Source organism: Opisthocomus hoazin, chromosome Z (genome assembly GCF_030867145.1).
Source record: "Opisthocomus hoazin isolate bOpiHoa1 chromosome Z, bOpiHoa1.hap1, whole genome shotgun sequence".
In the NCBI taxonomy this organism is placed as follows: Eukaryota; Metazoa; Chordata; class Aves; order Opisthocomiformes; family Opisthocomidae; genus Opisthocomus; species Opisthocomus hoazin.
The window spans coordinates 78025562-78039128 of NC_134454.1; the positions used below are offsets into that span (position 1 = coordinate 78025562).

At 45.0% G+C, this 13567-nt stretch overlaps 1 protein-coding gene and 1 non-coding gene across 4 annotated transcripts in view; both read left to right on the forward strand.

Moving 5' to 3' along the window:
* Positions 1 to 2543: 2543 nt before the first annotated feature.
* The window catches only part of ZFR (zinc finger RNA binding protein), a 40065-nt gene continuing 29041 nt past the window's right edge, over positions 2544 to 13567 (forward strand). For all 3 annotated transcript variants that reach the window (XM_075410585.1, XM_075410586.1, XM_075410587.1), the window contains exons 1-2: positions 2544 to 2633; positions 2885 to 2969. In XM_075410585.1, coding sequence (XP_075266700.1) covers positions 2597 to 2633; positions 2885 to 2969 — 122 coding nt within the window. In that variant the 5' untranslated portion in view covers positions 2544 to 2596. The remainder of the gene's footprint in view (positions 2634 to 2884; positions 2970 to 13567) is intronic.
* Positions 12594 to 12729, forward strand: LOC142358969 (small nucleolar RNA SNORA66). Its single transcript, XR_012762008.1, has one exon. It is a non-coding gene; the product is annotated as a small nucleolar RNA SNORA66 (small nucleolar RNA).

Below are 13567 nucleotides of genomic sequence, written 5' to 3' on the forward strand. Positions count from 1 at the left end.
ATTTTAATGAAATATGTATTGAATACTGTATAATTATCAGTACCTTGGGAGGTTTATAACTGAAAAAACTTCAAAAACAGTGGAACAAAGAAAACTTCCATTTCCTACGTGTCCAAGCACAGTGATCTAGTGGTCCAATTATGAACAATTTTTAATAAGGAGGGGAGAGTATGGATATCTCTTATTTGTGTATCCCGAGTCCGTCAAGGTTCTCATGGCAGAGTCACACACTGTTTAGCTCTTGTAGAGAAGATTTGTGTAGCGCCCTCTCCTGAAGTACTCTTGTACATAATTTAAGGATTAGGGCTTTTGTTTTCATGTGCAATAGCAATGAAATGTCTTCACCCAATAGCTCCTTTCTTCACAGGAAAGCAATTTGAGTGGAAGAGTACTACAGAGGTTGGAGATTCATCCCTTTTCCCATGCAGGATCCTTTAGCTATTGTGCTTAATTAGGGTAAGAATGAACAAGAGGTACTGTACTATTTAGTTCCTATGCAGAACTAGGAATAACGACCAACAAATCACATTCAGTGAATTGGCAAGGATGTTTGGCATCTTAAGTAGCTGTACTTCATATGCAGCTGCAACAATGTAAGCTTCAGATGAGAAATTACTTTCGCTTTCTCATTTGTTTTATGAACAATAATATCTTTGTTGAAGACTTGCTGCCTAAGTCAGCTGCAGGTACCGTGGGATAAGAGAATCCTCTGCTTTTGTGAGGACTGTGGGAGATCACAAACAGGGGTGTTTTGAGTAGGTATCGCTTACAGAAAATAAATACTTCTAAAATTATCCATTTTTAATTAATCCGGAAGTGTTTTATAAGTCTTGATTAGTTTATGAAAAATGCACATTATAGCGCAAAGTACACAAACGAGATGCAAGTATTTAAGGATTTACATTTTGCTTTGTTCAGAGGTTTGAGAAGCATCTGCTGCTTAGAGGGAAGGATTGCCTAAAGGTGGAACAGAGCCATGGGGAGCAGATGTAAATTCAGCCACTCTGAGCCGGAGGTTCCTGCACTGGCTGCAATATGCTGCCCAGCCATTTTTAGGAGCAACCTGATGGACTGCTGGTCCCTAGAAACCTCAGATGAATGGGCCCTGCATGGGTGAGGTTTTATTTTACGTGTACAATAAGCACATGGGAACAACTGCAGAATTAATCCATGGGCGTGCATCAGCTATGGTGCCTTGGGGACAGGTCAGACGGTGTGCACACGGCTTTAGTTGGATGACAGCGACATTGCTCTTCACGTTGATACCGTAACTCGGCAAAAACAAAGACTCTCAAAAACTCATTTGGCAATTTCAGAAAGCAAGCATCCTTTATTACAGCGCCGGGTGCATGGGGGATATTTCCTCCTAGCGTGCTTACCACGTATCAAAGCAGGCATTCCTTTATTCGATCTCTTCTCAGTAAAGTTCCAGCCCATGGGGCAGCCCCAGGCCGCTGACTGGTCACATCATTTACGTAACTCTTGGACAGCATTTTCACACTGCGCATGTTCAGTGAGGAAGGGTCTGAGGGTCTTCCCCCCAGGCGGTGTGATTTTTAGTACTATAATGTGTTATAATGAGGAATAGGTTACTTTCAGACACTACTTTTTGGCCACAGCCAGCCGAAACTAGCCAAGCGCTTACAAGCAGCCTTCTTAGGGTGTTCTTTTCTGCTTCGAGGACTGCTCCCTTGATTTAAAGGCTCCTTTTGTTCATCTTCTTGGCAGCCTGAAGGTTTCAAACACATTCCTAAGTCTTATCCTAAATAAGCAACAAGGGCCTGCTATTCTGACTACACAAAGGCCTTCACAGTAACAACGCATACGGCTGCGGTGGTGCAGCCAGAGGCCCTGGCGCATCTAGAACCGGTGCCACATTCAGGCAAGCCCCAGGCCTCGCTGCAACCCCCGCGCGCCTGCGCTGGCTGCAGCGGCTGCCTCCCGGTGCCGCGGCCTCGCCACGGTGCCACCGAGGCGCCAGGCTTCAGCTGTCCGCGGGCTCGCGCGGGGGGAAGGCGGCTAACACCGACACACCAACGCCGCTCCGCCGGGGCTTCGGTTCCGGAGCCGCCCGCTGTGGCGCGTTGTGCCGACGGGAAACCGACCCTGTCTTCGCGACAGGAGCCCGCGGGCGGCGGTCCGGCGTGCCTGTGGGTGCGGGACAGGGGATAGCGGAGGGAGGACGGGGAGAGGCGGGCGCTAGGCCCCGCGCTCCCCTCAGCGCCGTCCACCATGGCGCCTACGCCTCACGGAGGGGGACTACAGCTCCCGAGAGCCTTTCACATCCCGCGCGTGCGCACAGGAGGACCCGCGCCTGAAGGGCGGCGGCGGCTCCCGCGGCACCCAGCGCGCCGTTCTGCGGGCGGGAGGGGTGCGGCCGCGGGCCGGACTACAACTCCCAGTGGCCCCCCCCCCCCCCTGCACATCCCGCGCCTGCGCACGGCGCCGGCTCGGCCGCACTCCGCCGTTGTCGCCGTAGGTGGGTGGGTGGGGGGAAGGGAGGGAGAGAGCGAGGGAGCGCGGCAGTGAGGAGGAGGAGGGAGGGGGGGGTGAGAGTTGAGAGTTCAGCCGCCGTTGTCGCTGCCAGCTCGGACTCATGATTCCCATATGCCCGGTAGTTTCGTTCACCTATGGTAAGTAACGGCGCTCGGTGTGTCCGTGCGCGCGGGGGGGGATGCGGCCCGCGCGCAGGGCGGGGGGGGGGGGGGGGAGGGGAGGGTCCTGAGGCGCCCTGTCTGACCTGGCGCTCGCGCGCTCTTTCCGTCCCTTGTCTGTCTGTCCCCTTCCCTTCCTCCCGCCGCCTCCCCTCCCCGCGCCTGCCGGGCCTCCTGTCATGGCCCCGGCCGCCGCTGCTGCCGCCGCCTCTCGGTTATCGTCGCCACAGTGCCCAGCCGGCTGGGAGAAGATGCCAAAATGGCCACCGGCAACTACTTTGGATTCACCCATAGCGGGGCTGCTGCCCAGTATAGGTAAGCGCCGCGACCCCTCCCTGCCCCGCCCCGCCCCTGCCGCTCTCCGGTCCCGCAGCCCCCTCTCCCCGCTTCGGCTCCGATCCCCGACCGGGATCTCCCCCACCCGCCCCCGGGTGAGGGCTCGGGGCCGCTCCCACCCGCCTTCTGCCGCGCCCCGCTCCTCCGGGACGGCTGTGCCGGGGCCCCTGCTGGCCTCTGTGCCCTGCCCCGCCCGCGGGTGCGTTTGCTTGTGCTCCTGGTGGGGGCCTCCCCGTGTCCCCGGTGGTGTGAGGGTGGGGAGGTGGAGCTGGCCACCGCGGAGGAGGAGGATCGGCGGCAGCATCGGGTCCCAGGGCCCTTAAATTAAAATGGCCACTTTGCAGTTCGCACCACCGGCGAGTTACCGTCTGCTGCCCCCGGGCCCTTCTCCTCCTTCAGCTTCAGGGAAGGTGGGGCTTGCTCTCCAAGTCTTTGCCTCCGCTTAATGTCGGTGGGGGAGGACGGAATCCTTCTTCGCATAGGTTAGAATTACATCAACCCAGCTTATGGGAGACTGGATGGATAAGGGAAGAGCTGAAGCACTGCAAAATGCAGAGGACTTCATTCCATTGAAGCGATGTTGTCATCAATGTCTCTAAGAAAGTACAGAAGGTACTTTCAGGGCCAGGCACCTTTTGAAAAGATTTCCTACTTTGATATCTAAGACCAGGAGCAGGCTGTCTAGTGGAGCTCAGTCCTGTAACTGTAAATCTTGTATAGACATACTGCCTTTGTATCTTTGTAGATTTCGTGCATCCAAATTGTGTAGCAGAGCGTTAAAAAGTCATTGGTAGCGTCTATTATCTCACGTTTTCTGAAGTTGGATTACTTAATTTGGCAAAAAAAAAATACAGTCAGTAATTTTTGGCTCTTATTGGGGCAGCACCTTAAAGTTAAAGCCCACATTTGAATCTACATTACTCATTTCATAAATGTGTAAAAAAAAAAAAAAAAAAAAAAAAATCCTTGACTCCAAAGTCTTGGTTCATGGCAAAAACAGAAGAATAAGTCAAATATATGAGGGGTTATTAATGAATGAATGCAGATGTTTGTTATTGTTAACTAACTCATAAAAATTGCATCCCTGACATAGTTTCAGGAATACACACTTTTGTGGAGGTATTAGAGTCACTCCCAATCTATTCTATCTATTTTTTCCTGGAAATGGACGTAAAGTACATTAAATTTCATCTACTCTAATGTTTAATAGTTAAAGAAGAGGATTAAACTTGGCTTGTCTTCTCGTTCTGTAAGATTAGGTGCTTACAGTATGTTTATGTTTTACTTGACAGTTGTAGTGGAGTTTGAAACTGGGTTGTCATAGAGTATGAAGGAGTTTCTAAATAGGATTTTCTTTTTTTTTTACATAAACAAGTTACCTTTAAGTGACTAGTACAGTGAGATCTGTATGTCTGCAGTTTTGAAGTGGAGGTGAATTTTTAAAATTACTATTCCTTTTCTTGTGGAGCTGAGGTGGTCTCTAGACTTATGAACCTGAACAACTCATTTGAAATTTGGTTTTCAATTGCAGTGTAAAAACATGTAATTGGAATAATGTTCAAGTTTAAAACTTGTTTTCATACTTCATTCTAAAAGTGTTCTTGAGAAAATGGAGAAACTGATCGAAAAGCTTTTTTTTGTTGCTATCACAAGTACAAGATACTATTTCATTTGCTATCAGTAGAATACTCTACATCCTATAAATGGATTTTACATTTACCACGTCTGAAAGTGAAGAGACATAGTAATCAAAGTTAAAGCAGTCCTTTCAAAAGAATGGATTTAATGTTTTGAGAATAAAACATAGGAGTCACTTAAAATGTCTGAAAGGGAGCTTAGCTACATGAAGCAGACTTGACAGGTCCTCAGTAGCTTGTTTACAGAGTGCTACCAAATGTGTATTCCACTCCACTATATTTGAGAAAGAGATAGTGGTGGCAGGGAAACATAATAAAAGATTTAATATTGGAATAAGTCTTCTTAAGATTGTTACTATTATTCGGAGTGACAGTTTATAGAATGATAATTTTCTTTCATTCTTAGAAACCGAGATAATAGATCAACAAATGGATGTTTATCTGTGTGGTTAATACGTAGGTGAGCCTCATAAATCTACCAGAAAACAACTTCTGGCTGCAAGACTAATCCATGGATTTTAAAAAAGTTGCTCAAAATAGCAAGTTGCTGTAGGAGGGCTAAACAGACACTTGAAATTTAAGATCTTAGTTCTTTGATATATGCCATTTAGAATTCCCAGTGCTGTAGTTTTCATAGCAAATAATAGAAATCTTCATAATAAACACATTATTGGTCTCGTTTTGGGGGGATTCTCTCTTAACAAAATGGCTGTAAAGATTCTGGTGTGTTCGGGAGAACTTTAGGCTGCAGCTTTGAAGGGATCTCAGTCAGTGCTCCGTAATGGTAATATATAGAGCAAATTTATTTCAGCACTTACTTCAGCTAAGTGCAAAAAATCTGTGCAGTTCTTTCTAGAATAGATGCCTTTCTTGGAACATCTCAACATATGAAAATGTTAAATCTTCAGCTGAAGACATGCTGAAAAAAAACCAACTTTGCTTCAGATAGAGGAGAGTCTAAATAGTTTCTGGTAAATAATGTCAAATAACAGAATAGAGTATTTCAGTTGGAAGGGACCTGCAGCGATCATCTAGTCCAACTGTCTGACCACTTTGGGTCTGACCAGAAGTTAATGAATGTTATTAAGGGCATTGTCCAAATGCCTCTGAAACATTGACAGGCTTGGGGCATCAACCACCTCTTTGGGAAGCCTGTTCCAGGGTTTGACCACTCTCTCGGTAAAGAAATGGTTCCCAATGTCCAGTCTGAACCTCTGCTGGCGCAGCTATGAACCATTCCCACATGTCCTGTCACTGGGTCCCAGGGAGAAGAGCTCAGCACCTCCCGCCCCACGTCCCCTCCTCAGGAAGCTGCAGAGAGCAATGACGTCGCCCCTCAGCCCTGTTCTCTCCAAACTACCCAAGCCCAGAGTCCTCAGCCACCCCTCACAGGACATTCCTTCCAGCCCTCTCACCAGCCTTGTTGCCCTCCCCTGGACACACTCAAGGACCTTCTCATCCTTCTTAAACGTTGGGGCCCAGAACTGCCCACAGCCCTCGAGGTGAGGCCGCACCAACACTGACTGCAGCAGGGTGATCCCCTCTTTTGCCCGGCCAGTGCTGCTGTGCCTGATGCGCCTCAGGATGGGGTTTGCCCTCCAGGCTGCCCGGTCATGCTGCTGGCTCCTGCTGAGCCTGCTGCTGGCCAGCACCCCCAGATCCTTTCTGCAGGATCCCTCCTCTCTCCAGCCACTCCTCTCCCAGTCTGTCCTTTTGTCTGGCATTACTCCATCCCAGGTGCAGAATCTGGCATTTGTTCTTGTTAAATTTCATCCCATTAATCATTGCCCAGTGCTCCAATCTGTCTAGATCCTTCTGTTAGACCTCTTGTACCCCCCAGTTTGGTATCGTCAGCATAATGGTGCATTCAACTCTTGCATCCAGACGATAAAGATACTGAACGGGCCCTAAAATTGAGCCCTCAGGAGCTCCGCTGGTGACCAGTTGCCAGCTAGACGTATGCCCGTTCATTACAACCCTTTGAGCCCGGCTGTCTGGCCAGTTCTTCACCCAGCGCACCATGAAACTGCTCATCCCACAGTTGGACAGCTTGTCTCTAAGGGTGCTGTGAGGGACAGTATCAAAATCCTTATTAAAATGCGGCAAAACTACATCCATCGCCTTTGGTTCATCCACTATGTGGGTGACCTTGCCATAGAAGGATATCAAATTAGTTTAACAGGACTTTCCCTTTGTGAACCCATGTTGACTGTGCCTGATGATTGCATTGTTCTTCAAATGCCTTCCAGTAGCACCTAGTAGGATCTTCTCCATCATTTTTCCAGGAACTGGGGTTAGACGAACAGGTCTGTAGTTTCCTGGGTCTTCCCTTACACCGTTGTAAATTGGAATAACATCAGCTAGCGTCCAGTCAGTGGGGACCTCCCCAGACTCCGAAGACCTTTGGTAGGTGACCAAGAGGGGTCCTGCCAATAACATCTGCTAGCTCCCTCAGTACTCTGGGATGAATTCCGTCAGGCCCCGTGGACTTGTGGACATTCAGCTGATACAGCCGGTCCCTTACAATATCGGTGTCCACAAATGGAAAGTCAGTGTTTGCGCAGTTGTGGTCTTCCCACTTAAAGGACTCAAAGGAGAAAATAATCTGTACTAAGTGATACCTGAAAGGTGCTTGTAATAAAGGTTTCCTGTATTGTATTCTAGGCTTGTTGGAGATGAGTATAAATCTTGTTGGAATTCCAGTTTCTCAAAATGACAATATTCTAATTTGAATTAATAGTAGTGAAGGGACAAAGTGTTAGAACTATTGGGTTCGAGGAAATAACTTCTTTAAATCAACATCTGAAAAGATGGTTTAGCGATTATTGGCACAGAAATCACTGTGTCTTGCTGTGATTCCAGTTTACATGTGGACATGGTAGATCATTTAAATACTCTCTCATCCTTCACACAAAGGATAAATTAAAATTTGTCCGAGGAATGCAGTCTTAACATCAAATGCTGATACTTGATGCAGTTACGGAGGCCAGATTGGTAGCTGCTCAGATTTTAGAGCCTGGATTTGGGAAATTTGTAAGTAGTGTATGCTGGAGTTGATAACTGGAGTTGATAACATATTTACTGTTGTAACGGTATAAGCAGTATAGTTCCCTGAATTGACTAGATAAGAAAGACAATATGTGTCTTTATTAGTTCATAAGTACTAGTTTTCCTAAAGCACATGTGAAATCTTAACTTGTTTCATATTTAATCAAAGCCAGCAAAAGAGCTAAGTGCCCTTCAAACCTGTATATAATGGATTAGAAGCATTCTTACTCCCTTCAGTGCTGTCACTGCGTAAAAATTTCCTGCAGCCCACTCATTCAAAATTCTTTGTGTGCACCACCTGGTAATAATACCATGACTTAATGAGAGTAGAATTAGATTATGCAAATACCAATACAGGAAATTTCTCTGAATATTTCTGCTTTCTGCTAGTAGTGGTATTAAGTAAAGGCCTAAGGTTATAAACTGCATGCAATGCAAACTTCATCTGTTACTTAAGTAACTGTACTAATCCCATCTGTTTAGAAGTGTGAAATAAATGTGGAATAGGCCTCTTTTCTTTCTGTGTGTGTGTGTGCTCTAGGTCACCTGAACCACTGTGGCACTGTTCAGTTTGATAAACAACTTGAGCATTGGCTTGTCTTTCCTTTGTAAGAAATAATAGCATTCTTGAATTGGTGCTAGAGAGAGGCGTAGTTATTCTTTTATTCTAAAGTTGGCTGATTAATATGTGGAGATGCTGGTGGAGAGATAGGGACATTCAGAAGTTCTTGGACAGAGAAGTGTGTTAAGATTTTGGCTCTGTTAAGGTAAAGAATCTTTAAGTATCTGAGTTTCATCTTAATGATATTCATACCGTGTCCCTGCTCTAATGGGACAGGTCACAGATGGGAGATTCTTGGGTAGTTAGGAGTGATTTGTTAACTTTGAATTGCCCTCAAGTAGTGTGGATATTAGCAAGTGTGGTGAGCACAGATAAAGGCAATTTTAGCAGCTCGGGTCCAGACCGCAGTGCCTGAGTTTAGCTTAAGATGCAGTCTGCTAGGCGGCCATATGAAAGCGACCTCTTGCAAGTATGGCTGTTTTGGCATTCGGATGCAGTGCACGATGTTACACGATGTTCGAGGCTGGTGCAGAACAGCAAAGGAAGGTGAAATGCAGTGGATGGTGAAGTTGGTTATTGAGAAATGTTTGGGGGTAGAGTGTTTTTTTCACATTTGCTAGTACTTCTAATTAACTTTACTTTTGTCCTCAGTGTTGGCCCCAGTTACCTCTTCTTCAGCTAGAAACTGGTTTCAAAAGTATTCAGTGTTTGAGAGACCTTAGGGCTGTAATTCACACAGGCCTGCCAGTCCAACCTTAAAGGATCGCTAAACATAATTCAGACTTGAACTGGTGGACAACAGGAAGACAAGGACAATACTGGGTAGGACTTAGACTAATCTGAATTGAAAATGTTCTACTAGACTTAAGTTTGTTAAGAAAAGCATTTATTTATCTTACGGTATTATATCCACCCCATTATAAAATGCATGGGGAATGAAAGTAATCATAGTTTTATCAGAGGATGAACGTACCTATGCCATAGTGGAAAAATTCCAAATGCTTTCTTTCTGAGAATTTTATGCCCGTGCTGTCTTGAGTTGCATCACATCTTAAAGCATATTCATTTTTAGCAAAAGAGACTTCACTGACTATAATAGAGCTGTATGGTGCGGATTCTGGTAGTTTGGATAGAGACAAAGTTGGTTTTAGTCCCGACCTTAACTGTGTATCAAATTGGCACTCTTCGGGGAACTAAAACTAAAAAAATTAAAATGTATTTCAGAAGATGTAGCAGTTGTTGTGTTGCTAATGCATCAGAAAGGTTAGTATTTCCCATAAGTAGTGCCAGTAGATATTAGGTGTTATTCAAAGATTTGAGTCAAAGGTGTTTTACGACAGGGTGTTTTCTCATGCACTGTAATACAATAATTGTGAATAAAGAATTTGTACTTTCAGTTCTGAGGTTACTTAGGTAGGACGTGGAAGACGAGAGCAAGCTAGGTATACACCAGAGTGTAAAACTTTTGAATGGAAGCAAGCTTATTTGGGAGGAGGAAGCAGAGAGCAAGGGGAAAGAGCCATTGAGGTGGATTGAGAACTGGCTGAATGGCAAAGCTCTGAGGGTTGTCATCAGCAGCATAGAGTCTAGTTGGAGGCCTGTAACTAGTGGGGTTCCCCAGGGGTCAGTACTGGGCCCAGTCTTGTTCATCCTATTCATTGATGACCTGGATGAAGGGATGGAGTGTACCCTCAGCAAGTTTGCTGATGACACAAAACTGGGAGGAGTGGTGGATACACCGGAAGGCTGTGCTGCCATTCAGCGAGACCTGGACAGGCTGGAAAGTTGGGCAGAACTTTCCTGGTGAAGTTCAGCAAGGGTAAGTGCAGGGTCCTGTACCTCGGGCGGAACAACGCAACGCACGAGTACAGCCTTGGGGCTGACCCACTGGAAAGCAGCTCTGTGGAGAGGGACCTGGGAGTGCTGGTGGATGACAGGCTAACCATGAGCCAGCAGTGTGCCCTGGCTGCCAAAAAGGCCAGTGGTATGCTGTGGTGCGTTAAGAGTGTGGCCAGCAGGTCGAGGGAGGTTCTCCTCCCCCTCTACTCTGCCCTAGTGAGGCCCCATTTAGAGCCAGTTCTGGGCTCCCCATTTCAAGAAAGAGGAACTACTGGAGAGAGTCCAGCGGAGGGCTTCAAGGATGATGAGGGGACTGGAGTGTCTCTCCTATGAGGAGAGGCTGGGGGAGCTGGACTTGTTTAGCCTGAAGGAGAAGGCTGAGAGGGGACCTTATAAATGCCTGTAAGTATCTTAAGCGTGGGTGTCAAGAGGATGGGGCCAGACTCTTTTCAGTGGTGCCCAGCACCAGGACAAGGGGCAAACGGGCACAAACCGAAGCTTAGGAAGTTCCATCTGAACATGAGGAAGAACTTCTTCCCTCTGAGGGTGGCGGAGTGCTGGAACAGGTTGCCCAGAGATGTTGTGGATTCTCCTTCTCTGGAGATACTCAAAACCCACCTGGACAAGGTCCTGTGCAGCCTGCTTCAGGTGACCTGCTTTGGCAGGGGGTTTGGAGTAGATGATCCTCAGAGGTCCCTTCCAACCCCCACATTCTGTGATTCTGTGATATGCATGTAGCAGTTTCAGGCAGGTAAGGAGAGACAAAGCACATTAGCTAAGGTGCTGGAAGTGTTTTGTAGTTGACTGAAACATTCATGTAAACTGGCTCTGGCTGGGATAGTGAAAACACAGTGAAAGAGAAATGTGAGCTGGAAGATGAGCATCAGTGAAGGTGTGTTGTTCCTAGAAAGTAGAATTTAAAGCAAGCTTGGCGGGGAAGCACTGTTACTATTATGATCAGATGAAGAAATAGGCGTGGTATGAATAAAATATATTCTTTTTGGATGAAATTTGCTGTTGAGAGAGGTAATATAAGAGCAATACAACTATATACTGTAAAAATTGTGATATGAAGTTACATTAAATTGAATAGTCACAGACTGGCTTTGCTTTGTGTAAATGTTGTTCCAGAGCTCATTTACTTTTGAAAGTGAAGCTTTTATAAACTAAGGAAAAAATTTTTGACAGTGAGTGTGCACAAATACTGGAACAGGTTGTTTAGAGCAATCTTGTGATCTCCATTCGTAGACATGTGCAGAACCTGACTGGACAAAGCCCAAAGAAACCTAATGTAACTTTGAAATTAGCTGTGTTTTGAGCACTAGGTTAGAACAGATGACCTCCCAATCTTTGTTTCAAGCTGAATTATTCTGTGCTTTTTGAGCTCCAAGTAGTTAGTAAAGCCAGTTGGACTGAGTATCTTTTCATATGAAGAGAGATGGAATTCCTTGAACTCAGAGATGCTAATAAGGATGTTAGAATTTATTTTGAGGAAGCGAAGGATTGGCATAGAAAGAGAACTGGCTAAGTTACCAGGTTAATGACTTAGCTTATCTGTCTGCTGTGCTGCAGTACCTCTTTGCGTGTCTTTAGCCATAGAACATACGGCGTAATTTGGTTCAACTTTTTCCCACTGTGTTGGGGGATTAAGCTAAACTGACTTACTTTCTTTGTAGTGGTGAAGAGCATGCATGTGGTTTGTTACCATAGCTCAGCTGACATACTGTATTTCATTGTTTCTCTAATAACTTGATCATGTGCCTAAATCTTTTGAAGTCTTATTTATTGGGACTAAGCTGAAATACTTAATATGCTGCAGTATGGACAATTATTACTGAAGGTAGAGCTTAGTGAAAGAATTGTAGAGAAGGAGCTGGTAGAGGTGGTCAGTAGAATTAGAAGAGTGATTATCAAATAGGAATAATTGCAGTGGAGTTCCCTGGGGACTGGTTCTGAGTCTTACATAGTGTTTGTATTAGTATGGCATGTCGTGATATTTGATGTAAGGAAAATATTGTCAAAATGCAGGTGACTTTACAAGAAGCTGCTCTGAGGAAGCTAGACTGTTTGGGAAGAAAGCACTGGAGCAGAGTGGGTAGCGCAGTTGAAACTTCATCTGAAATGATGCATAGAGTATTTTGCCACCTGTAGTCAAGAAAGAAGAATAGATAATACTAGGATGGGTGCACAGATGAACTGCAAGAAAGATCAGTGGAATAGGGAATCTGGCAAAATAATCTAGGAGGAGGTAAGTTCATCTCAGCAAATGTGATGCTGATCAAACAAGGACAAAAACTTGTGACTAGAATGAAGAGGTTAGCACAAAAATCTTTTTATGTAAATTAATTATATGAACATATCTGGTTGTCTTAATGTTAAAAGGTTTTCAGTAAGACTATGGGGACAAAGAGGAGTGTCATAGATTTAGAAAAGATGTCACCGTGAATTTCTGTAACATAATGTAAAATAACTTTTAAAAAGGAAGAAACAGTCTATTCTAGAATGTTTCTTGCAGTCTTGCAAACTCGATCACTAGCTCTGCATAGTGTTGCAGAAGCAAGGGGAACAGGTTTGCTAAAGTAAACATGGTGATAGAACTGTATTAGCCTTACAAATCAAATGATTTGGCTGTTAATTCTACACCATGATAAGGAATTTTGATACAAAAATGGCGCAGAAGAAATGAAACTGTCTGTACCAGAAGCTTGTTAATAGTCCTGCTGATAATGTTCATAATATCTTCATAATATTAAATACTGAAAACTGTCAGGTAGCTTTAATCATATACATTCAGAGAACAAAAGCATTTTCTTTGACTGGTACTGTTACTTCATAGCATGTTGTGAGCACTGTGTTGTATTTTATAAGAGTAACAAGCATGGATTCATGAAACTTGGAAGAGCCAAGTTAATGCTTCCTGAACAGGTCCTGTTCTTTCTCCTCTTCCCATTTTTTGTCCCTGTTTTCCTGTGTATAGCTTACATGGATTGTGGCACTCAGCAGACTGGTTTTGTAAGCTCCAATGTTTCTAATATTTCTACCATGTTAGAAAACCAGCCCAGCAAAGAAATCTTACTGTTTTCTGCTAGAGTGATGGGTTAAATCAGTGCACTGAGTGTCTTGGCAAGTAGCAGAACTAGCGCTGGGGAAGGAATAGGATGTCGTAGCCAGGTTTGGTGTATGAGAGGAGGGATGAAGGAAAGTGGGCATAGGGTGAAGACTGTCCTTGCTGGCAGTGTTGGAGTATTGATGTGTTCAGCTGCAGCCAGTTAAACAGTCTGCTGTCTGTTTTCTCAATTTAATGTGATTTTAGTAGATAATGTGATAATGATAATTACCTCAGAACTTGTGAATATTTTAGACTTCTGTGCTGGTAGTTATGTAGATAATGCAGCCTAATTTTATAGACTGTCATTCACTTTTACCATCATAAAATAGTCTTCCTGAATTTTGTGGTGGAGTCCAATTTCTCACATTAAACTGACAAAACA